We start from the raw sequence: 23,994 nt of genomic DNA, 5'->3' as shown, positions 1-23,994 counted from the left end.
TCCCCCTGTTTTGGCTTCTAAGAAACTTGGGGGGCCCGGCAAGGTGGGTGGGGCCTGGGAGGAGGCCAGGGAAGAGTGGGGGTGGCAGAGCCTGGGAAGGGGGGGAGGGGGAGAGGTCAGAGCCAAGCCGCCCCCACAGCTCCGACAGAACCAGAAATTCCAGCAGAACGGAGGCGGGAGAGACAGAGAAGGAGAGACACACACACACAGAGACATAGAGCTACACACAGCCAGAAAGAGTAGGGGGCGCACACGCTTGGGTATGGAACCCCGGCCCCGCCCCGGACAGGAAGTGGGCCGGAGTCAGTAAACCAAGCTCATCCCCGCAGCCTTCTCCGCCCCTGCCTCTGTGTTCAGCCACCTCTATGTGCAACAGCCGCCTGACCTGGCCCTTCTCCCTGCAGAGTTCGAGGAGGGGCTTCTGGACCGATGCCCGGCCCCAGGACCGCATCCTGCGCTGGTGGAAGGTCGGAGGAACAGCGTGAAAGTGGAGGCTGAGGCCAGCCGGCAGTGAGGGGCGGACTGGCGTCCTCAGACCCCAGGCTTCTGGCTCATATAGACCCCTCTACTCTCACCCTGGCTTCTAATCACGACCCTGGATCCTTCCCCTGCCCTTCTCCTCCCTCCCCCCACTGCCCCATGGGCATAGGACTATGGGGCTTCAAGCAATAACGAGCAGGGGCCTGGCCAGAGGACACAGGGAGGGAGCATGGCGCCCCCTCCCCCTTGCCTAGAGCAAGGAGGCGAGAACTCTGCCCCCAGGGCACTTGGGGTCCCCCTTCCCCTACACAGCACACTCCCATTCTCTCTAGTTTGAACCAGTGACATGAGCAGTTGGACTCAGTTTGGACATGGGGGAAAGGGGGACTTCTCTGGGAGGGTCCAGCAGCTAAAAATAGAAACATTTTCCCCCAGATCTGGGGGCCTTGGAACACTGGACATGCTCCTCCCCCTCTACCCCCCCATTTTTGTGCTTCTAGTTTGTTTCTTTAATTTAACAAGTGCTGCAGTTTGCCCCCCAACCCCCATCTCCCCCCCCAAGTCCTCAGCGTTCTCTCCTTCTTGCCCTCTCTAGGGGGTGTGGGGTCCCCTTCACCGGCCCCCTCGGGAGGCCTGGGTGGACTCAGGGTCTCCCTCAGCTGGGGGCTGGGCCGCAGCACCTGTCTGAGCAGTTAGAGCGTCTTTCTTTTCAGATCGTGTACAGTAGATTATTTATTTTGTTATTTTGAAATAAAATTTATTTTATGGCTTAGGATCTCTGACCCCCAAGATGGAGAAAGGTTGGCATGGGGTGGGAAAGTGGAGGGAAGCTGGCAGTGGGTGGGGGAAATAGAAAAGCAGCAGCAGGTAGGGCCCCCAGTACATCAAGGGGACCACACACCTGAGTCTGGACCCCAAATTCACACTCTGCCTCTGGGCAGGACTGGGGGTGGGGAGCCACCAAAGCTACAGCCTGATATGCAGATGTCGCAGCCACATAGACCCACGTGGGCACAATCACACCCAGAACTGAGTACATTTGGGTTAGCATATGTCCGAGAGGCCAGCATACTTGCTGGGGCCTTGTGTGCAGTATCTCATACTTGCTAACTTGTGTTGTCACACAGGCAAAGTCAGAGAGATCAATGTTCTATGAAGCCATACAACTAACATGTGTGACATCCATATATTACATGTCCCAAGTGCATGCGCTTTCACCTGGCTGTACACAGACTCAGCCCTTGTACTTCTGCACAATCTCACACACGTATCCTGAAGTCTCCAGTTGACTGACAAGAATCTGGAGCTGGTTGGGACTTTTTTTTTAATCTGGGCAAAAGCCACATCTGTTACCAAATGTACAGACCCCACCCCACCTCCCTCCCAGGGTCTCCTGAACTGCTTCCCATCTCTCCAGGGCTGGGGCCTAAGCCCATACAGCCATCCTCAGTCTGTGGAACAGATGTGTGCGTGCGTGCGTGTTTCCACCAGTGAGTGGTGAGCCCTGGCTTGGGGCAGGCGGAGAAATCCCCCTCTTGCCCGCACCTGTGCTCTTGTCCAGCCCTCTTCCTGCTGAGTGCCATCTTCCAAGGAGAGCTCTGTGTGTGGGTATGTGTGTGTGTATGTGTGTATGTGCGTGCACGCGCACACACATGCGTGTGCACTGCCTGTGCAGTCATGTTGGGGCGTGTCTCACTTGGAACCTGAATTTCCCTTCCACTATCTGGAAGGGAGAGGGCAGGGGTGTGTTGGAAGGGAAGGAGTAGGTATGTTCCACCCAGTGTACCTTCTCCTGGCAGTCTTTTCCTCCTGAGCAGGGAGTGGGTGGGGAGAGGAGGACACACCCTCCCTCTCTGCTGTTGGGCAGGAGCAGGGGCAGATGCCCAGAGCAGGCCCGTGGGGGCAGGAGAGCGGTCTCTCTGGGCTCCGTCTCCAGCTGGGATCACCAACTGGGGTTAGCTCTTAGGTCCAGGTGGGACATTGAGATCCCAGACTGCCCATAGGGGGAGGGCTGCAGGAGGGGTTGGGGTCCCAAGGACCCTCCCCCTGACTCCCCTTGTCCCTCCAAGAGAAGCTTGGTAAGGTCCTGTTCAGTGGGAGGCAACAAGGGCGGGAACATGTCTTCACGGACCCTGCAGAGAGGAAGTGGAGAAGCAGTGGGATAGGCATGGTACCCACACCTCAACCCCCCACCCAGCCTCCACCCCCAGGCTGACACTCACCAGGTGCCTTGAGGGAACCCTCCCACCGGCTGGTTCAGGCAGCTGTCTTCTGCCATGGTCACGTCTGAGCAGAGCAAGGGCTCAGGGCTGGACACAGCATGATCCTGAGGTGGGCACGGCAGCAGGCCCCTGCCAGCCCCAGAGAAGTAAATGAGGTGGTGGGGGGGGGGTCAGGGTGGGGTTGAGGCTGGGAATGAATGAGGAGCTTGAGCTCAGGATGGGGGCGGGGGTGGTCACTCACTGCGGGTGAGGTTGGTCAAAGGGCAGGCTCATCTGGCTCAGGTTGGGAGGCATCGGCAGGTGAGGTCTGGAAGCAGGAAGAGGAGGGTACAGTTAAAGGAAAGCTGGTCCAGGGCAGCTGTTGCAAAGTCAAGCCCATTGAGTAAGGAAACTATTTCCAGTTCCTCATCCTGATGGTATCACCTTGGGCAAGTCATTTCTACCTGTGAATTTGGTCCTCTTCTCTGTATAAATGTTATTATATGCACTGGGGACTGAAGCAGGGGACAGAGGAAGGATACATTAGCTAATTTCTGAACTCTGCTGGTTCTACGATCCCACCTCTACCTCAACTCCTATGGGGGGAAGATGTCCTGCTTTGACTGAGAGTCAGTAAACACCTGAGTGCTACCTGGAGAACAAAAATGTCTATTCCACTTCCAGGCCAGAATGATAAATATATACAAATCAAGGTAACAGAAAAAGGACAGTAGGTTTAGGAGGCAGGAGAGAGAATACTAATACTTGCATAGCTCTTACCAGGAGCTGGGTTCTATGTTTAGCTTTATACATATTACTAACTCAAATTAACCTTCACAATAATCCTGTGAAGCAGGTATTATTATCATCATTATTCCATTTTACAGATGAGGCATTAGAGTTAAGTAACTTGCCCAAAGTCAGCAAGTGGTGGAGCTGGAATTTGAACCCGGATCTTAACTATTAACACCTCAATGGAGTGGACAGAAGAGACACAGGCATTGGCTTTGTGCCACCCTTTTCTCATTGAAGAGCCTCTCTTCACAAATACAAGTGCCAATCCCCACTGCAGGGGGTGACCCAACCCATTCCCCAGAGGTGACCCCACTTACTCCTGGAAGGCTGGCAACATATTGACTGATTCTTCCCGGGGGAGGGCTGGATATGAGGGGATGGAGTGAGAGCGTGGTGGGTACACTTGGGGCCTAGGGAAAGAAAGCAGACTCCTGAGGCCAGCCCTTCTCCTGGACACTCCCAACCCCCTACCCAGGAATCCTGGGGCTTCCCTGGGGGCTCAATGGTAAAGAATCCACCTGCCAATGCAGGAGACATGGGTTTGATTCCTGTTGCAAGAAGATCCCACGTGCCATGGAACAACTAAACCTGTGCACCACAACTACTGAGCCTATGCTCTAGAGCCCAGAAGCTGCAACTGCTGAAGCCCATTAGCCCTAGAGCCCACGCTCTGCAACAAGAAAAGTCACTGCCATGAGAAACCTGCGCACCGCAACTAAAGAGTAGCCCCCACTCGCCTCAACTAGAGAAAAAGCCTGCACAGCAAGGAAGACCCAGCAGAGCCAAAAATAAAATAGGTTTTTAAAATTCTATTTTTAAAAGAAAGTTGGGGGATCCCTTTCAAGCAAAGGAAATTCCCTACTTCAACCCCCAGTGCCAACTCTCCCCATGCCCATGCTGAATGCCTGCTGGCACAGATCACTCCCAGTTCTATCTCTCAAGCTTCTTACACCATATCTGGGCCGAGCTGCAGGTTCATGGAGGAATCAGGGGCCATTCCAAGATCATAAGAGGGCACCATGGTAGGCATTTGGGGCTCTGGGGTGGGAAGTGGCTGGTCCCTGGAGGAGGGGAGGAGGCATGTGTGACTGACCAGGGGTTGATGCCACACTTCCTGCTTACAAATAAGTATCAACCCTGCCCTCCATCCACACCAGCACACTCACCTTTCCACAGTCATCTTGATTGTAGCTGGGACATAACCCCTGCCATCCTTACCCATCTGCTCAGCTATTGTGGGGAGGAAAGGAGAGCCATGGAATGCTTCCGGGTTAGGGAGGAAGGGAGCTGGAAAAGGTGAGCATGGATGATGGGCGGGTCCAGAAGCAGGGAAATGACAATGGAGGAAGAAGTCAGGGATGACACACAGCAGGTGGGGTGGGGGCAACCAGGAGCAGGGAGGAGGCGGACCACAGAAGGAGTCAGAGCTGCCAGCCCCGGCTCACAGCTCACGTTTGTAGTGGCTCCGGAAAGCCTCATCCTTGGGTTTCTTGGGGTAGAGGTTTTTGAGCTGAGCGAGGTCCCGGATTCGGTCCCCAAGTGAGCGAATGGACAGGTCTTTGGCAGAGAATGGCTGGATATTCTCTATCTGTGGGGAGCCTACATAAGGAATGAGGCCATGAGTCCCCTCTGTCCAGACTTACTTCCCCTTCCCCAACCTACCCCGATGGTTGGACTCATTCTCAATCTACCAAGGTAAGGAGAAGAGGAGCTGGTGTGAGGGTCCCACCAGTCCCCATTCCCACCAAACTCCAAGTGAGAAGGTAGAAGTTTAGGCCACAGAAGGAAGAAGAGAAGTTGAACCTAAGGAAGAACTTCCTGAAGATCACGGTTGGCATCAAAGAAGGCCAGGACCTTTCTCAGAAGAAACCCCTGAGGGCACAGGCACAGAGGCAGAGGACTGGCTGGGGTGACCTCACCATCCTGGCCTCGGATGACGTGGGCAATGGTGATGCCCCCAATCTCTGAGTCACTGAACCGAAGGAGGAAGGTTCCATCAGGCTCGTTGAGAAGAAGGCTAGTGACGTACTGTTTGCTGATGAAGCCAATGATCAACCTGGCCAGGATGAAGGAGAGGTTGTGGGTGGGGGCGTAGTGTGTGGAGCAGGATCTGGAGGCCCAGATCCTCAGGTTACCTGGGGCAGGGACTCACCGGTCTGACCAGTAGCTCCGGAGACAGCGTTTGGTGAGATCCAGGACACCATCAAACCACTGCCAAAAGGTGAAGCCACGACCCAGCAGGATCTCCTGTGGGGAGAGGGGAGCCGGTGTGAGCACAAGAGGGCCAGAGCGGGAGCCTGGCTAGGCCAGCCACTGGGCTGTGAGTACCGACACAACAGAGTCACAAGACTGAGGGACCACTCTGCACCTGAGACCCCATCAACGACAATGGCCACACTCAAGCTTCCCATGTGCCAGGCACTAGTCCAAGCTCTTGCCATAAATTACTGTATCCGATCTTTACACATCTATGGATGAAGATCCCATGAGTATCCCATCTTACAGATGAAGAAATGAAAGCCTAGAAAGATCAAATAACTTGCTTCTTACACAACCAGTGAAAAGCAGAGCTGGGATTTAGTCCAGGAAGTCTGGGCTGGGCCCCCTCATAACCACTGTGCTCCACCCCCTCCTGAATGAGGCCTGGCGGAAGTGGTGTCCAGAGAAGGCAGCTTGCAGGATGTAAGTGTCCTGTTCCCTTTGCTAACACATCCTCTGGTCGTGTGGGCTTTTCTTTCTTCCTTTTTTAAAAAAGAGATCAGTACATGACAGCATTGATTCAGCTGATCTTCAACCAAGACACTCAGACCTCCATTTTTTCCTGTTTTTGTAACAGATCCAGTCCTGAGCCACCTTATTTTGGGGGCAGTAAAATGTGGTAGCTAAAATCAAGAGTCAGAAATATGGCCTCACTTACTGGGAGGCCTTGGAGAAACTACTTAACATCTCTGAGCCGGTTCATCCTCTATAAAATGGGTGTAATAGTACCTACCTTAAAGAGCTATTGTGATGATTAAGTGAGATAGCATACATATAGTGCTCAAGTACAATCTGGCATATCCTAAACTGTCAACGCATGGTCGCTGGTGTTATTGCATTTGTCCCTGTGGGATTTTGTCCTGGTTTTTACAATAAGAACTATTTTCCCAATGGGTCAAAGTCATTTTGAATCAAAGCTGTGTTTACACACAGTCTGGGTGAGTCATGCAAATCACTAGCAAAAGGGAAGACAGAGGGCCCCCAGACAAAAACTAGGGGGATGCCAGAGAGCCAAGGGGTTTTCCTGCCTGGGCCAGGGCAGAGGCCCTCCTGATGAACATGGCAGGGCACTGTGAAAATCCTAGTGGTTGGTCCCTGGGCAGAGGTTGGGGTGGCCCTGAGTGCCCCAGGGATGAAGTGCTTGGGGGCGGGAGGTCCAAAGGGCAAGGGAATGACCTTGTTGAACTGTGACCAGGACACAGAACGGTGCTGGAAGGCCTCCATACTGAGGCTGTTGTCATTGAAGATCTTCTGGGCCAGGAAGAGGAAGTGCTCTGGGAGTAACCCCCGGTTGGTCCCCACTTCAGCCATGAACTTGAGGTTCAGAGTTTCACACATCTTCTCCCAGGGCACCCGCTCAGCCACCACAAAGGGCACGCGGTCCTGGGAGGGGAGGGGAGAAGGTGAGGGAGCCTCAGGCTGACATAGCCATTCCTCGTCAGAAGGGCCTGCATCCTCCCCCTCTCCCCAAGACTGTTCCTCCCCAGCCTTGTCCCCCTGAGTCTGCCCAAGAAAAATGGTGCTTTTCCAACAGTAGTCTAAGGTGCTACCACAGAATCGGTGTTAAGATTGGCACGAAAGGAGGTCAGAAGGACAGAAACAAAGTCTATGAGAAGGAGTTATGGTCACTCTCATGTGGACATACCAGCCACCCCACCAGCCTGCACCCACCCGCCAGGTTATAGCCCCTCCTCCCCCCAACTCCGGGTCTTGTCTCACCATCTCAGAGAAGGCATTGTCCCACAGGATGGTGGCTTTGGCATTATTGTCTTGGTTGCCATGGACGATGACCACCAGGGGCAGAGACAGGGCCTGAAGCGGGTGAGGAAAGGGAGCTCTTGGTACTGGGGGACAAGGGGCCTCTGCAGAGGGCTGGCTCTAAGGATGCCCGGAAGCTCCTGAACTCCCACCACACAGTTAAAAATTCGTGGTGTGTGAATGAGTGCTTTCTGAAGCTGAATTATGGCCTCCCTGCTGAGACGTGGTGAGGAGTCAGTGCTATGGAGTCAGACCTCCAGGTTTCAAATACCAGCTCCAACATTCAGGAGCTGTGTGACCCAGGCTAAGTACTCAATCTCTGTGTTTCAGTGTTCTCATCTGTAAAATGAGGCTAGTAAGAATAACTCCCTCATAATGTTAACTGTGCAAACCCTGTGTGTGTGTGCATGCGTATGACTTAAAACAGTGCCCTGGTCTAAGAAAAGTGCTTCAATGCCTTAGCCACTGGCATGGCTAAGGAAAATAGTTCTTATTGCAAAAACTGGGACACAGTCCCACAGGGCCATATGCAATAACACACACCGTCACTCCCTGGAGTGTGCACTTGAGTTCTCGTCCTCCCCACTCCCACTGGAGCCCCAACATGCGTGAACCCCAGACCCACAGGGTACAGGGCATTCATGAGGAATGAGGATCCAGGCCTCCGTGTGTGGCCAGGGCACCTGGGACCCAAGCTCACCTGGAGCTGGATGGGGAGTTTGTTAGGGCCAAGCGTGAGGCTGGTGGAGAAGAGCACAGCGCACTTCTCCTCGGTGACAGACTCGGTGCCCTTCCGCTCACACCGCTTGATTTTCTTCAGAAGCTGGGGGAGGGGTGAGAGCGAGGAGGATGAAGGCAGAAACTGCTTCTCCTGGGCTCCCCACACCCTCTCGAGGACACTTGCCTGGCCTGAGGACGCCCACCCACTGCTCCCCAAAGGCCTCTCACCAGGTTCTTGAACAGCGCAGAGCAGCAGTTCCCAGGAATGCTGTTCTCCAGGGGCACGGTGTTGTTGATGATTTCTCCGGTGCTTTCTCTGCCAGGGCAAGTCAGAGAGGGGCTCATCCCGATTGGCCCAGGAGTGGCAGGAGCTTGAGTCCACAGGTGAATGGCCTAGACTATTGGTCCCTAATCTCTATCTCCCTACTTGGGTTCTTGAGGGAGAAACCCCCATCTTAGCCAAATCAGGACGCTTCCACCCCATTCCAGCACTGGTGGGTCCCTCCCCTTCCTCTCGCTTGACTGTTATACAGGGCCCCCATACCCCATGGCCCTGCCTCCCCATCATCACCCAGCCCCCTTCGCTGTGCCGGTCTCCCAGGCCCCTCTGGCCTCCATCTCCCACTCAGGCCCTCTCCAGCCCCAGCTTACGCTCCAGCTCCGGGCCCCTGGGGCATGCTCAGCTCCCTCGCCTGCTTCTCCGTGACCATGTCGGCCCTGACCAGCGGAGGCTTGGCTGGGGCCCCCAGGAACCTCAGGCCCAGCAGGAATCGAACTCCGGCCTGGAACTTGGTCTGAGTCTTCAGAACCTGGGGGGGCTGCTTTTCCACCAGGAAAGAGCTGGGAGGAGTAAGGAAGACACAGGGAAGTGAACAGCTGGGTCCCTCTGGGCGCCACTGCCCCCCCCCCACCACAACTCTGACCCTCCTGTTTCCTTGGGGTCTGCTCTCCACCAGGCAGGGGGGCTCATACCTGGTGACGAGTGTGCGCAGGACTTCATCCAGTCGGCTAATCAGCGCTGCCCGGGTCTTGGGATCAAGCTCCCCACCAGCTGCCCCCACCTCCTGCTGCAGCTGGGAATAAATGTCCACCAGGCTCTCACACCTGGGGCCAGGACCGTGGTCAGGGGGCGCAGTCTTCCAGCCTGCTCCCGGCCCAGACCGCCCCTCACCCCTCAACCCAGGAAGAAAGCAGGATAGTGTGTGTGGAGGGTTAGGGATGAGCAGTGGGTGTGACAGCAAGGCACTGGGGCTGAAGGGGTGGTGGGACGCGCCTTGGCTCTGGGGCAAGGTTCCCGCTTAGTGCCTGGAAGCTCTGTTGAAACGAGCTGCCCTTTCCCCAGGGGTCTGATACCCAGGTCTGAGGCCAGCAAGTACGATGCTTTTGCGCATATTGAAAGATACCCTGCCAATAAACGAAAAGGACTTCCCAGCCCTCTGGGCATGGAGCTCGAAGAGAAAAGTATAGATTGGAGGAATGCCTGCTCATGCCGAGTCAGCCTGGTGCATGTGTGCAAGACATGACCTGAACAACAGTATGGGTGGCTCTGCTGGAACTGGCTTCTCCAAGTCTTGGCCCACCCCGAGACCCTCTGGCCTGGTTTCTCTCTCTCACACCTCCAGCAGGGAGAGCAGATGTCCACCCCCAGCGCATCCCGCTTCCCTGTCAGCCCTTCCCCACCTCTCTTGTAGTGGAGCCAGGCTCTCCTCAAAGGGTGCACCATTCCCTGCCAGCTGCTGTTGCCGCTTCCATATCTGGATCCTCTTCAGCACCAGAGCCTGAGCAGCTTCCAGCTCACCAACAGTCTCCTGCAGCAGCGTGACCAGGGCCTGTGGGCAGGTGGGGCCTGAGCCGGAGCCACATGCTTCCTCTTTGCCCAGCTCTGGAGAGTAAGCCTCCCTTTCTCACCTCTCAGAGGTCTACTCACCATCCCTCCACAGATCTGAGACCCTCAAAGTCTGCACTTTGAGCTCAGTCTCCACATCTCAGTCCATTACTCACCTCACTTGGCCCAGTCCCGTTGGTAGGCGTTTCTATCAAGCTGTGCAAAGACACTGAGGGTAGGGGCAAAAATCGGGGTGCAGATATATTTAAGAGGTTCAATCAGGGTTGAGATCCAAGAGGGGGTCACTCCCACACACTCCCCAGAATCCCACCTTGGCCAGCCTCAGCTCCAGGCTGCAGGGCCTCCCGGAGAAGGCGGGTCTCCCCGGCCCGGTGCTGCAGCCTCCGTAGGACTGTGTTAAACTTGAGTTCCTCCTGCTTCCAGTGGAAGGACATTGGCAGGTGGTGGAACTGCAAGGAAGGACAGGCAACAGGTGAAACACTCTGTCCATCCCTCTTCCCTCAGCCTCCACTCCCTAAAGGGGTGCCCACTGCCATGCTCTGCAGAAAATAGACCACTTCCCTTGTCTCGCTCCTTTCTCTTCCTTGACAGTTCTTCCTGACATTTTGGAATCTTCTGGAGATAACAGCTCTGTATCACTTGCCCCAGACCTCTCACTACCCTCAGTTCCTCATTGGAAGCTTCTCTGAGCTTAACTTGGGGCTCACTCTGACCCCAGGAACCTCCTTTGATCATCTTGGACCTAGAACACTGAGCTTTTCCTGAAGTTCAAATCCCTTCTAGTTTCTCATGGCTCAGGCTAAAGTTCCCAGGGGTTGAGTTGGGGTGGGAGGTGGGGTATCACAATACCTGCTCCATAACAGCTTTTTTTTCACCTTGAAGTATGTGTCTGCAAGTGGCCACCAGCTTCAGGGGGTCCCTCTGATAAATGGTCTAGAAATGAAGAGTGGTAGATGGGGTTAGCCTTGCTCTTACCCATGTCATTCTCCCTCACCAATCCCCCTCCCCATTCACACATGAACTAAAAGGCTGCACAATCATAGACTCCAGAAGTTTGCATGCATTTGCATGCTTTTAGAATCTAATTTGCCTGCTAGCTAACAGCTAACCAGAGGAATACCAATTCCCTTCCAGCATCCAATGCTCACCCCAGCTCCAGGCCCCACCCTGGCCCTGTCCCCTCCCTCCTGCCCCCACCTCCAGAGTGCTGATGTGTTGCAAGATGGTGTTCCCCTCCCCCTGCTCTCCGGCTGAGGCCTGAAGGCGCTGGACAGTGGCAGAAAGTAGGGCGCTGGCCATGTTGCAGCAGAAGGTGTCTGAGCCGACAAGGAATTCCCTGCAGGAAGATCAGGATGAGGCCACCTCAGGTCAGGGCTTCCTCGACTGTACTGCCCCTTCACCCCACAGCAAACAGCTCAGCAGCTCCTTCCTCCTCTTATCCTCCATCCAGGCCCTCCGTAGTCCTCAGCTGTGCCCCTTGTTCCCCAATTTTCCAGCTGTTGTGGGTGGTGCCCTTGGCCCAGCTCTGACCTCCCTCCTCTTTGGCTCAGGTTCCTAAGGGGGTGAGGAACTCCATATGTCAACACGCCGTAGTCTGGTTGATGCGGTACAGACTCCCGGCTAAATCTGGACCACTGCATGTACAATAATGAGTCCCAAGTCTCAAAATGGGATGAATAAAACCTAATGAGAAGGCAGGTAGGTGGGGGAGGCCCTGGGGGACTGATGGGGGGAAGCCAGGACTCACCAGGGCTGGTTCTCCAGCCAGTCACCCAGGAGATGCCGCAGGTGTTGAGGAAAGTCGACATAGAGCCGCTGCAGTTTTTCTGGGGGCATTTTGGAGACCAGACCCCACAGAGACATGATCTGGGGTTTGGAGGGTGCCTGAAGAAAAAGAGGGCTTCCCTGGTAGTTCAGAAAGTAAAGAATCTGCCTGCAATGCAGGAGACCTGGGTTTGATTCCTGAGTCAGGAAGATCTCCTAGAGAAAGGAATGGCAAAGCCACCCTAGTATTCTTGCCTGAAGAATTCCACAGACAGAGGAGCTTGGTGGACTACAGTGCATGGGGTTGTGAGACTCGGACATGACTGAGCGACTGACATTAACACTGAAGAAAAAGAACAAGGTTATTTGGAAGTTGACCTTTGCGGGCAGCCAAGGACCTCCCAGGAGAAGGCAATGGCACCCCACTCCAGTACTTTTGCCTAGAAAACCCCATGGATGGAGGAGCCTGGTAGGCTGCAGTCCATGGGGTCGCTAGAGTTGGACACGACTGAGCGACTTCACTTTCACTTTTCATTTACATGCATTGGAGAAGGAAATGGCAACCCACTCCAATGTTCTTTCCTGGAGAATCCCAGGGACGGGAAGCCTGGTTGGCTGCCACCTATGGGGTCACACAGAGTCGGACACGACTAAAGCGACGCAGCAGCAGCAGCAACAGCAGCAAGGGCCTCCCATAGACAGCCCTTTCAGAGACCATCAGCACCACAACTCTCAGCCAGACTATATCAAACCAGGAACCTCTTTGGCCAAAGCCTGAAACAAGGTATTTTCTTCAACAGTAGGCATGGGGATAATGGAGTGGGAAGAGATGAGCTGCAGCCAGTTGGGGGAGGGGAGAGGGTAAAAGACAGGGGCAATGGGGCAGTAGGGAAAGCTCTCTGAGAGAAGGCAGAGAATGTGGGTTGTAGCTCTGATTCTGTTGGCAGGAAACCTCCCCTCGGAACTTCTCTGGTGATCCAGTGGCTAAGACTCCATGCTGCCAATGAAGGGAACAAATCCCTGATCAGGGAACTAAGATCCCACATGACCTGTGGCATGGTCAAAAGATTTTAAAAACAAATAAACAAAAAGAAACCTCCCCTCCGTGGACCTCAATCTTCTCATCTATAAAATATGAGGCTTGGGTAAAGTATGAACTTTCCAAATTTTTTAAAGAAGTAGACCGTTTTAGCCAGTTATGTAAAATTGGAATTTCTCTGTTGAAATCAAGTGTGGTAGACCTGGAATTCTACCACTTCTTGCTTCCCTCTCTCCACCTCTGGACCCCAAAGGTATCCCTAGAGAAATCCCTCAAAATTCCAGGGTTCCATGAAACAATCTGAAAACTGCCTGGCTAGATGAGGAAGAAGAAGATGGTAGAGTAATAATAGCTATTATTCATTAAGCACTTACTATGTACAGGGCATTACACTGAGCGCCTTACCTCACTAGCATCTTGCAACAATTTTTAAAATATAAAATCATCCTGTTACAGGTAGAGAAACTGAGCTCAAGGAGGTTCTCCAACTCTGCAAGCGATCTGAACCCAAGTGGGGATAAACCACCACTCTGTACCCTTAGGATCCCTTCTGGATCCAGATCTCATAATCCCAAGAGGAGGGGGGCATGGGAGGAGAACTGAAGAAGAGGAGATGGAGCAAGAGGAAGAGTAGAGAGAACTCAGGAAGGAGAAAAAGTGAGGTTAATTAGCCTTCAGAGAAAAGCAAAAAAGAGGGGCAGGGAGGCTAGAGGACTACAAGGAAGAGAAGGAAAGGGGGCAAGAGGCAAGGAGGTAGGAGAATAGGGAGGGGGTGGTTGCCTCCCCATCTAGGTGGACTGCAGGGCGGAGTGGGTAAACCAGTGGTTCCCCAGGGGTCTCTCAGTTCATGTTTCTCAAAACGTCCCTCTTCCCAGAGATGACAGAAAGGATGGGGGTGGAAACTCCCTAGGTCTCCCTCAACCCAGTTAGCCCCAAGTTCTCCTGCAGCACGTTAGCTTCTCCCCTCTCCCAGGACTCCCAAAGGAATAGAGAACAGAGAGGCCCCTTTTCTGGAGATCCGTGCTCCTCCCCAGTTCCTATATCCCCCTGACCTCTTTTCTCCCAAAGGCAGAATCCTCCCCCTCCTGCTCAGGGTCCTCTCATAGACCTTTCTCTACACCCACCTTGGGGTGGGGCACCTTTTGGTTTGTGTTTCAAACTCAAGGGAGGACTCCATTCCTCTCTTCCCTCTTTCTCTCCTGTTTCTCAGGGTGCTCAGACCTTTGACCTCTATCTCTACCCTACGGGGACCGAGGTGATCCCTAAGTCAGAGGCAGCTCCCCTTTCCTCCATATCCCCTAGATTAGGAAGAGTGACCAGCTTCCTGGCATGGCCCTGCCTTCAAATCTCCCCTACTCCATCCTCCGACAGCGAGGGGCCAGACTTTCCCCCACTCCCACCCAATAACCAGGCTGCCTCAATCGGCCTGCCAGGCCAGGGGCATCTTCTGCTGTAAGCCCCCTTGAACACCGACAGGGAGGGAGGAGCCACGGCCTGGGGGGGCGGGGCCCGCGTTCCCTTCCCCATGGGGAAGGGAAGTCCAGGATCTTCCTCAGCCCCGCTTCGTGGCCTAAACTTCACCTCAACCCCCGAGATTCCTGAGTCCTCTGATCGTGGGACCACAGGATCAGAAGTCAGAAGAGCTGCTCGGAGTTGCCCAGTGTGTGTGCGGGGGCGGGGGCGGGGAGGGGCGCGGGGAGGCGGAGCCAGTTAGGCACCAGGAGGGTTAACTCCATGACGCCGCCGGGCCAAGCGTGGAGCAGTTTTGAGGGGGAAATTCCCCCTCCTCTGGGGCACCATGAGGTTCTACTTCTGGGACACGCTCACCCCCTGGCCACACCCTTGAAGAGGAACCTTTGTGGGGGGCCCGGATAGGGGTCTGTGGAGGACCCACTGCCCCCTGCCATCAGTTTTCTATAGGGAGGGGCGGCCACTTCCCCCCAACCCAGAGGGCAGAGGGGCACCTCCTTGCCCTCCTTCCCCTGCCTTAACACGTCCCTGGATTGCGGGGGATGGGGTGTGTGGAAAAAGTGACCCATGTTGGGGAGGAGCAGGGCAAGTGCTGGGCCTGTACCCACTCCAGATTCCTCTGATATTTCGAAACTGCCGAAACTCAGTAACACCAGCCACCAGCCCCAGCTGAAACAATTTCTTAGGGACCATCCATTCTGCCCAGGCAGGATCCTGAAAAGCACTCCCCTCCTCCCCCCACATTGGTAGTCAGAGGCCCCCCACCCTCCCTCCTTGGAGGCATCCCCTCACCTTGGCAACCCCTCTGTTGTCGTCTCCCTCTCTCAGCCGGCTCTGCCAGGCCCCATGGGTCTGTAGCTCTGTCCAGCGGGTTCAGGACTGGCCCTGCTAACACCCCTCCTCCACCACCACCACCAAAAATAAAACACACACACACACACACACACACACACACACACACACACACAATCCTCTCCCAGCCTCCCTCTTCAGTGTAAGCAGTGGCTGCCCCAGCCCTCTGTTTCCGGCTTCTCCGACTACCCAGGTCCCTCCCTGGAGCTCTGACGACACAGAGAAGAGAAAGTGGGCTGGAGGAGGAAGAGGAAGAAAGTGGGGTGAGCATGTGTGCCTCTGGTATGGAGTAGGGGAGCATGGGCTGGGAGGGGGAGCCAGGACTGGGGCTTGGGGGCCCCTGGCGCCATGCTGGAGGAAAGGCTGATCCCCACTTACTCTGCCCCCCTTCAAAAACAATCAACTTTTCTCCAGAAAGTCACCTAATATCAAGCAGAGACATGCCACCCCAAACTACAGCTCCCATACTCAAACTCTTGCAAGGGCCGGGGGTTTGGGCTCAAGAGGGACTGGGCTCCCCCCTCCCCGCCCCGGGGTCGGGGGTGCCTCTGGAAAAAGAAATCCCTCTGGCCCTGCGCTCCCTCCAGTGGAAGACCCTGAAAGCGGCGGGGAGCTGGGACTCCTCGGTCCCCCTCCCTGCTGGGTGGGGAACGCCCTAGAGGTCTCGTGACCCACTGATGGGAGGGAGTGGGGGAGGGGGCCGCGAAGCTCACAATCCTGTAGGCCTCCAGGGGTGCCTGGGACTGAAAATCCTTTCTGCCACCTCCTCATGGGGTACTACTCCGGAGACCCAGGTAGGAGCCAGTGGCAAGCTGGAGTTGCTGCCTGTAGATTCCTAAGGGACAAGTTTGAATATGAATCTGCTGTGCAACCTTGGCAAAGTTCCTATCTGTTTCTGGGGTAAACACAGAGAGACACACCCAGAAATAAACGTGCATGTACACAACTTCCCCAGCCAGAAGGACACTCCCTCCCACACACACACATGCTTACACACACGCACAGGCAGGCTCACAGACATGTCAGCACTCAGAGCCACATGCAGTCACAAAAGGACACACACTCACACGCACAAGGCTTGCTCAGCTTCTGAGTCATCATTGTCACTACTGGATGGTTTTTGAAGCTTTGGCTGGAGGAAAAGCTGGAGGAGGCCAAGGGACCTTCAAGCCCCCAACCTGAGAGACGAGTATGGGGAAAGGATGGTCTCTGAGGAGCTGGGGGAAGGTGGGAGGCGGTTTCTACCCCAAACAGGGCTGGGCTCAGGGGCCAAAGCCAGGCTTATGCTGCCCCCTGGTGTCCCAACTGATTCCCAGAACCTGGCTCCTCCTGCTCCCATCCACGTGGATGGGCAAGTACGTGCAGGTCGGAGTGCCCAGCCAGGCAGAGGGTAGGAGTTAAGAACTTGGCCCCTGGAGCAGGCTGCATGGGTTCAGATCCTGCCAACAGTGCTAGCTGCACAACTCTGGGCTGTTTACTATTTGTGCTTCAGTTTTGTTGTCTGTAAAATGGAGCAAATAATAGCCTTAACTTACAAAGTTGTGAGAGTGAAATGCAATAATACATGCGAATGATGCCTGGTACACAGTAAATGTTAGACACTATTTTATTGTCCCAGAACTAGCCAGGCAGGAGAAAGACAGAAGAGTCTCTATCTTACATAGGATCCCCAGATTTGAGAGTAATATTAATGCCACAAAGGCAGAGGCTGTTGGAGGTATGTGCTTATATATTTATTGTGTCTGTAAGGCAGCCAGTTGGAGAGGAGGGAGAGCTGGGTGGAGATGGCAGGTGGGGACCCTGTCCTTGGGTTTATACAGCTGGCAGTGCTACAATCGATTGCAATGTGTACACAAAGGTACTCACAACACATGCATTCTGTGTCCACTCCAGGGCACCCACTCTGCCTGCTGACATCCAGAGACAGTGACTAAACTCAGGCCTTGCCAACTAAGGGTCTCCAGAGGGCCATGTCCCCCAGAACTTTGGCAAGAGGAGAGGAGGCATGAACTCGAGTCTTTAACTTTGACTGCTTTGGGGGATAGGAAGGTGAGAAACACATACAAGTAGTAAAACAATATTTATTATCATCTTCTCTAACTGATTGCACAGACGGGGAGACTGTGATGTCATCAGAGGACTTATAGGCATATCTCATGTGGGTCAAACTCCACTTAAAAGCTTTGTGACTGTGTGTCAACCTCTCAAACGGAGACAAGGATTGTGCCCACTTGACACGGCCTAAGCCAGGGTGAGGTGCTGAGTATGCTGAGTTGGAGGAGGTGCTCACCTTCAGGTCATATAAGTGTGGAGTTGGCTAGACTACTGGTAACGACACCCCCACTTGCATGACCCTGAGAGTTGGTTCCTTGCTTGCCTCACCCTCCTCCAGGCCCTGCCATCCCACCAGTGGCTGTGAAGAATGCAGGAGGAAAAGCAGAGAAAAAAGAATGTTGCAGTCCGGGAACTGTAGGTTGCAACCCAACAGTGAGTCACAAAATCAATCAGGTGAGTGTATTTTTTTGCTGAGGCAGGGAGTTAACCAACCAAAGGAATTCATTCTGTCAGACTACTGAAGGCTAGAAACCCAAGATCAGTGTGTTGGCAGGGTTGGTCCCCTATGAGAACTGAGAGGACTCATTCCAGGCCTCTATCCTTGGCCTGTGGATAGCCATCTTCCTGTTCATGTGGTAATCTCCCTGCATGCAAGTCTGTCTCCAAATTTCCCCCCTCTATTGCCAAGCCACATAGGATCCTGTTCCAAGACCAGAGGTTGAACCCAGGGCCCCGGCAATGAAAGCACTGAGTCCTAACTACTGGACTGCTAGCGAATTCACAAATTTCCCCTTTTTCTAAAGATATCAGTCATATTGGATTAGGGCCCACCCTAAAGATTTCCTCTGTAAAGACCCTATATCTGAATAAGGTCACATTCTGAGGGACTGAGGGTACCTCCTATGAATATGAATTTTTGAGGGATATGTGATTTCAACATACTAATATATAAATTTTTGAGAGGCAGAGTTCAACCCATCACAGTGAGCCTTGACCACCAGTATTTAAAAACAAAGTAGAATACAATAGAAAATACCAGAATGCATGACACAAAGTAAGGATAAGTAGTGTCTAATGAAATTTGTTTCACTTTATATATTGATTTGAGTTCTAGGTCTTGATGGAAAATATACTTTTCAGTGCTGGTTGTGGTCAAAAACAAAGCACCATTTGGGTGTTGGTAACCATCACACGGGGCTTCACTGGTGGCTCAGTGATAAAGAATCCACCTGCCAATGCAGGAGACACAGGTTCAATCCCTGGGTCAGGAAGATACCCTGGAGAAGAGAACGGCAACCCACTCCAGTATTCTTGCCTGGGAAATCCCACGGACAGAGGAGACTTGTGGGCTATAGTCCATAGGGTGGCAAAAGAGTTGGACATTGAAAAAAAAAGAGAGAGATAGACATGATTTAGCGACTAGACAATAACTATCACATATCACTTTGTATTGCTTTTTAATTATCATATGGGTACATCCTTCTCTGACAAGGAAATAAGCTCCTGGAGGGGCATGTATCATCCTGTAAATGCTGCTATGCAGCTAGAAAAAAACAACAGTTAATCCTTGCTAGTCAATACAAAGACTACCATTTACCTCGTGTTTACTGTGTACCTGGGGTGGGCTGTTTTACATATACTCTCTTATATGAGGATTAAACTTAGTGATGGATTAATGGCAGGGGCTTAGTACATTTCACAGCCAAGATGAATGCAGGGTGCATTCAGGAGCACTGGACAGCAGCCTGGAATTTGTAGGTGGGGGACTGAGGGATCGGAGGAAAAGTTCACAGAAGTGTGGGAAGCGGCTTTGGGTCCCTAGGCAGCTGTGTCTCCCAGGCCTTTGCTCTTCCCCCCAAATTTCCATTCACCTTGATCCCAACTCACCATTTAGATTAGAGGAAACAGAGACTGGTCAGTTGCAAACTCCTCCAGTGTCCTGCTCGCTGACAACAGACGTTTCATCAGCACCTGCACCCTCCCTGCAGGCTCGAAGGAGAGCCTATCTCTTCCCCTGCCGGAAGGATGTTCCTCCATCTGTGCTCAGGACCTCAACTGCCTCCCCGGGCACTGTTCCAGTCATTGTCCCCTCCGTCCTCCAAATCTCCAGTCTCTCATTCACTAATTATTGCAGGTCATTTTCTTTTGGTCACACCTCACAGCTTGCAGGATCTTAGTTCCCTAACCAGGGATTGAACCTGGCCCTCAGCTGTGAAAGTGCCAAGTCCTAAGCACTGGACCACCAGGCAGTTCCTTATTATAGCTCTTAACCCTCAACATACAAACACATTCAAATCCCTCCACCTTTAAAAAAGTGAATTGAATTGGTAGCAAGCAATCCTCCCAAAATCTATGTCCAGTGCATTCAGTAATAATTTGTTGGGTGTCTGTTCTCAGGCTCTCATAGCCAAGACAGGGAGTCAGATTTGTTAACAATGGTATCTTATATCACAGCCCAGCATCATTAGGACTGGGACTCCAGTGAAGCACAGGGTGCCATGGGAGCACGTGGGAGGGGCACCTAAATTAGGTTAGGGGATAGATCAGGGAGGTGATGCCCAAACTGAATCTTTTTTTTTTTTTTAAAAACAGTTATTTTCCATCAACCAGATTTCCATCTTGTTGGAAGTTTGTGGACGTTCTACAAGTGTTTGGAAGAACAGCTTACGACCACTCAGTGGTGGTTCCTACCCATTCAGGCCTGAGCGGTGGGAGCCGCAGACCAGTCTTCAGTGGGAGGCGGAGCACTCCAGTGGAAGGCGGAGCACTCCAGTCTTCAGTGGGGAACTGCTGAATAGGCATGGAAGGCGCCTGCACGCCTTGAGACCAGTCTGCCGCCTCAGGCTGAGTAGCAGTGAACTCTGGAGCTGGACCAGCCCATTTACCCTGAAATTCCTCCTTGGTCACAGCCTTCTGAGCTGCTGCCTGCTCTTCCTTTTCAATCTCTTCAGGATCTCTGTAGAAGTAGAGATCCGGCATGACCTCCCATGGGTGTTCTCGGGAGATGGTGCCACACATGCGCAGAACTTCCCGGGCAAGCATCCACCACATCAGACCCACTGAGTGCGCTCCCTTTTTAGGATCTCAGAGAGGATACATGAACTGAGAAAACAGAAAAGTCAAGTACTGCCTGAAGAGTTAGGGATATTGAAGAAGAGAAAAAAAAAATGCTAATTTTTAAATGTTTTCACCTCTCCTTAAATAAGCTCTCATTCCTTAAAATCATACTTTTGTAGCAAGTATTACTATCCAACTCCACTCATTGGGCCAGAGACCCTTGTGGTGTTAGCAAAAAACTTGCCCCTCGTGTAGCACACTACCTACACGTGTGAGTTCATTGGCCAGCGGCCTCAACTCCAAGCTCTAACGATGTGCAGACAAACTGAATCTTAAAGGGAAAAAAGAAGTTATTCAGACCAAAAACAAGAGGAGAGGTAAATCAGGAAGGGAGTCTAGCATGTGCAAAAGCATGGATGCTGTGGGAGCATGGTACCTTCTGGAAATGGGTAGTAGGTGGCAATAGGGAACAGCAGAGGATTTAGGGCAAGTGAGCAATATGATGAGATTTAGTAGAGAAACTACCCTGGTTGCAATGTGGAGAATGGATTTAAACAGTAAATCTGAAACCAGGAGAACTGTTCAGAAGGTTAATAATGATGAAGAAGGATACCATATGGAGAAGGAGGAAAAGTGAAACATTGTGGAATCAACCTGGTTAGGAAGAGGAGTCAAGACAAGAGCCAGTGGGAAAGGAAAGAATAGAGTCAAGGAACTGGAAGTCTCAGCCAACCTAAAGATCAGACTTCCTGGGGGCAAGGGAAGGAAGAAATTGAAAGGTTGGCAAGTGTGGTTAGAGACAAAGGGGTGAGATTCCACTGAGCTCTCCTGGGAGGGTATGGTAGAGGTTGTGGCTATGGGTGTGAGTGGCTATGGCAAAATGGAGGTGAGTCATTGGAGTTGAAGAGACCAGGGTGCCGCTGGACTACCTGCATGAACATTGAAGCCACCTGGGTTTGCTAAAGACCTGAGGTGGCAAGGAAAACGGTGTATCAGATGCCATAGTCTTTCTTCAAGGAGAGTGGGCAAATGACCAGGACATCAGTGGATGGCGGCAAAAGTAATAACTAACATTTAATGAGAGTTTATGTGTTACTTCAATTCCTGCTTTTTAAATCATCGGTACATTTTATCCTACAACAGTACTATGAATTAGAGCTATGTGCCCAGTGTGGTGAAGTGAAAGTCACTCAGTCAGGTCCCACTTTTTGTGACCCCAAGGACTATACAGTCCATGGAATTCTCCAGGCCAGAATACTGGAGTGGGTAGCTGTTCCCTTCTCCAGGGGATCTCCCTAACCCAGGGATCGAACCCAGGTCTCCCTCATTGCAGGCGGATTCTTTACCAGCTGAGCCACAAGGGAAGCCCAAAAACACTGGAGTGGGTAGCCTATCCCTTCTCTAGTGGATCTTCCCAACCCAGGAATCGAACCAGGGTCTCCTGCACTGTAGGCAGTTTCTTTACCAACTGAGCTATCAGGGAAGCCAAGTCACTAGTCAAATGTGACTATTTAATTTTCATTAACAACAACAAAAAAAAAACAGTTCTTGGGACTTCCCTCGTAGTCCAGCAGCTAAGACTCCATGCTCCCAGTGCAGGGGGCCTAGGTTCCATCCCTGGTCAGGAAACTAGATGCCACATGCCGCAGCTAAACTTCCCATGTTTCCCAACTAAGACCCAGTGCAGACACATACATGCATAAATAAATAAACATTAAAAAACAATCCCTCACATGTACTCGCCACATTTCAAACACTCAGCAGCCACGTATGGCTAGTGGCTACTGTATTAGCACAGACATGGGACATTTCCTTCCATCATCACAGAAAGTTCTGTTGGATAGTGCTAATAGCCCTTGTTTTACAGATCAGGAAGCTGCAGTGTGGAAAGTTTAAGTGATCTGCCCGCAGCCAAAGAGCTGGCAAGTGAGCTGGGATTTGCATCCAGTTAGTCTGGCACAAGCGCTGTTGCCCTTAAGCAGTATGCCACACATCTTGTCAATGGAGGGTAAAATAGCTGACCCTTAAAAGGAAGAGGAATTTGTATGACTATCAAGGCAAGCATTGATGATGCCTGCTCAGCAGTGAGTCTTTCTCCCTTGTTGGCAAAGTCAGGGTTATATACAGGTGTTCCCCTCCCATGCATTTAGGGGATGAATCTCATTGGTCTTACCAATCATGGTGTTTCCATTGTCCTGGCTAATTTGTGGGGAGCTTGGGAAGGATTTTGTTTTTCTTCATTATCAATGGAGAAGGCAATGGCAACCCACTCCTGTACTCTTGCCTGGAAAATCCCAGGGACAGCAGAGCCTGGTGGGCTGCCTTCTACGGGGTCGCACAGAGTTGGACATGACTGAAGTGACTTAGCAGCAGCAGCAGAAGCATTATCAAGACTACATGTGATGTCTGAGGAAAGAGACCATCAGCCATTGAGGACAGAGTAGCAGTGTGAAGAGGTAGAAAACTCTTAATGAATCAAGCAGTCCCGGCTCTGTTCTAGAACTCTTTGTTCAGTCTACTTTAATTGGGTCTTCTGTTAGTTGCTGCTCAATGCGTCCCTGAGACTTTGGTGGAGCCACACTGACTATAATAAATGGTGAGCACAGAGCAGGCTGACTGTCTATGCTCCCACAGTCACCTGACTTGTTCACTTGGGAGAATAAATGATATCTCTTAAAAAAAAAAAAAAGTGTCCTCAGGGACGAGCCACATTTCAGACAAGTACAGAGGGGCAAGGATAATCTGAGCCAAGAGTGGCCCAGGACCTTGTACAAGGAAGGGATTGGGGAGCAGCACAAGGGTGGTCGGGAAGAGGAAGGACTAGGCTGAGTGGAGAAGGGTAGGCGCCCACTGAGGCCTGCCAAGGATGACAGGATATGAGCAATGGTGGTGTCAGCTGATCTCAGTTCTCAAATGAAGTTCTGTGGCTGTCAGGGGCTAACTGTGGCCAACAGACCTTCACCCCACAGAAGCATAAGTAGCAGCCCTGGTGGGTGAGCAAAGGCAGGCGTCTCTGGATAGAGTCAGCTGTGGTTAGGATTGAGCCTCTGCAAGGACATTCTAGCCCTCTAACTAGCACTCTAATTACTGTCTTGCCTTTCTCTCTTCCCTGGAGCAGCCAAACTTCTTGGGAAAGTTATTCACATTCTCTGTCTTCCCTTCCACACCTCCTCAGAACGCTGCAAGCTGCCTACTGCCTCCACCAGTCCAATGAAACTGTCCTGGCCCATGTCACACATGCCCTCCTAGAATAATGACCTGTCCCTGTCCTTCTCTTGCTGGACCATTCAGCAATTTTCAACACTGTTAGCCACTCTTGAATAAGCGCTTCTGCCACTGGTTTTCACGGCCCCTCTCTCCTAGTCTTCCTCCTACCTGTCTCAGTGCTCCTTCTCAGTCTCCTGTCTTCACAGGCTATCCTTCCTGTGTAATCTCACCCACACCTGAGGCTGCAGCATACACCGAGAAAAGCAGTGTAACATGGTAGGTAAAACCATGTCTTCTGGGGCCAGGCCACCTGGGTTCAAATCCTTGCCCTACCGCTTCATTTCTGTATGACATCTCCACCCCTACCAAGATGTACATCATTATCCTCAACCCACCCCCTGGGGGAGCCACTGTTCTGATTTTTTCCACTACAGGTTTGTTTTGTCTATTTTAGAATTCATATAAATGGAATAAAGCAGGATGTGCTTTCA

At 52.4% G+C, this 23,994-nt stretch overlaps 2 protein-coding genes, 1 long non-coding RNA gene and 1 other non-coding gene across 12 annotated transcripts in view; 2 read left to right on the top strand and 2 right to left on the bottom strand.

Annotated features, from left to right (window-relative positions):
- NAB2 (NGFI-A binding protein 2) overlaps window positions 1-1,255 on the top strand; it is a 5,982-nt gene extending 4,727 nt beyond the window's left edge. For both annotated transcript variants that reach the window (XM_086400462.1, XM_086400461.1), the window contains one exon: window positions 405-1,255. In XM_086400462.1, the coding sequence (XP_086256588.1) occupies window positions 405-514 (110 nt within the window). In that variant the 3' untranslated portion in view covers window positions 515-1,255. The remainder of the gene's footprint in view (window positions 1-404) is intronic.
- On the bottom strand, window positions 1,195-15,328 carry STAT6 (signal transducer and activator of transcription 6). 7 transcript variants are annotated; one of them, XM_086400455.1, is made up of 22 exons: window positions 15,125-15,328; window positions 11,807-12,820; window positions 11,257-11,395; window positions 10,909-10,992; window positions 10,370-10,508; window positions 10,215-10,267; window positions 9,894-10,042; window positions 9,186-9,317; window positions 8,865-9,053; window positions 8,442-8,529; window positions 8,194-8,316; window positions 7,455-7,547; window positions 6,912-7,118; window positions 5,629-5,723; window positions 5,396-5,532; window positions 4,929-5,075; window positions 4,643-4,706; window positions 4,427-4,537; window positions 3,794-3,886; window positions 2,944-3,009; window positions 2,703-2,831; window positions 1,195-2,612 (listed from the first exon to the last, which is right to left on the bottom strand). In XM_086400455.1, exons 2-22 carry the CDS (start codon window positions 11,920-11,922, stop codon window positions 2,423-2,425), a joined length of 2,544 nt encoding a protein of 847 aa, XP_086256581.1. In that variant the 5' UTR covers window positions 11,923-12,820; window positions 15,125-15,328; the 3' UTR covers window positions 1,195-2,422. The 7 variants fall into 7 exon arrangements, with proteins under 7 accessions (XP_086256581.1, XP_086256579.1, XP_086256580.1 ...); XM_086400453.1 differs by having other exon boundaries at window positions 2,703-2,840; window positions 11,807-11,943; XM_086400454.1 differs by having other exon boundaries at window positions 11,807-11,943.
- LOC147372005 (uncharacterized) lies at window positions 15,318-23,994 on the top strand. 2 transcript variants are annotated; one of them, XR_015163891.1, is made up of 4 exons: window positions 15,318-15,447; window positions 17,078-17,233; window positions 17,577-17,692; window positions 19,832-23,994. It is a non-coding gene; the product is annotated as an uncharacterized LOC147372005 (long non-coding RNA). The 2 variants fall into 2 exon arrangements; XR_015163890.1 differs by lacking the exon at window positions 17,078-17,233.
- On the bottom strand, window positions 20,468-20,617 carry LOC147372006 (small nucleolar RNA SNORA62/SNORA6 family). Its single transcript, XR_015164955.1, has one exon. It is a non-coding gene; the product is annotated as a small nucleolar RNA SNORA62/SNORA6 family (small nucleolar RNA).

Source organism: Bos grunniens, chromosome 5, assembly GCF_055505025.1.
Source record: "Bos grunniens cultivar Pamir isolate PY7600 chromosome 5, Bosgru_T2T1.0, whole genome shotgun sequence".
Lineage (NCBI taxonomy): Eukaryota > Metazoa > Chordata > Mammalia > Artiodactyla > Bovidae > Bos > Bos grunniens.
Note: the sequence above shows the minus strand (reverse complement) of the source record. Positions and strands in the feature narration are given on the sequence as shown.

What these genes read in the sequence shown, in the direction of transcription:
- STAT6 (XM_086400453.1), bottom strand. Translation starts at nt 11,922, where the DNA reads ATGTCTCTGTGGGGTCTGGTCTCCAAAATGCCCCCAGAAAAACTGCAG. An exon ending in ACAATGCCTTCTCTGAGATG is followed by an intron (nt 7,119 to 7,454) that starts GTGAGACAAGAC and finishes CTCCCCTCCCAG; the next exon opens with GACCGCGTGCCCTTTGTGGT. An exon ending in CGGAGCTACTGGTCAGACCG is followed by an intron (nt 5,533 to 5,628) that starts GTGAGTCCCTGC and finishes CATCCTGGCCAG; the next exon opens with GTTGATCATTGGCTTCATCA.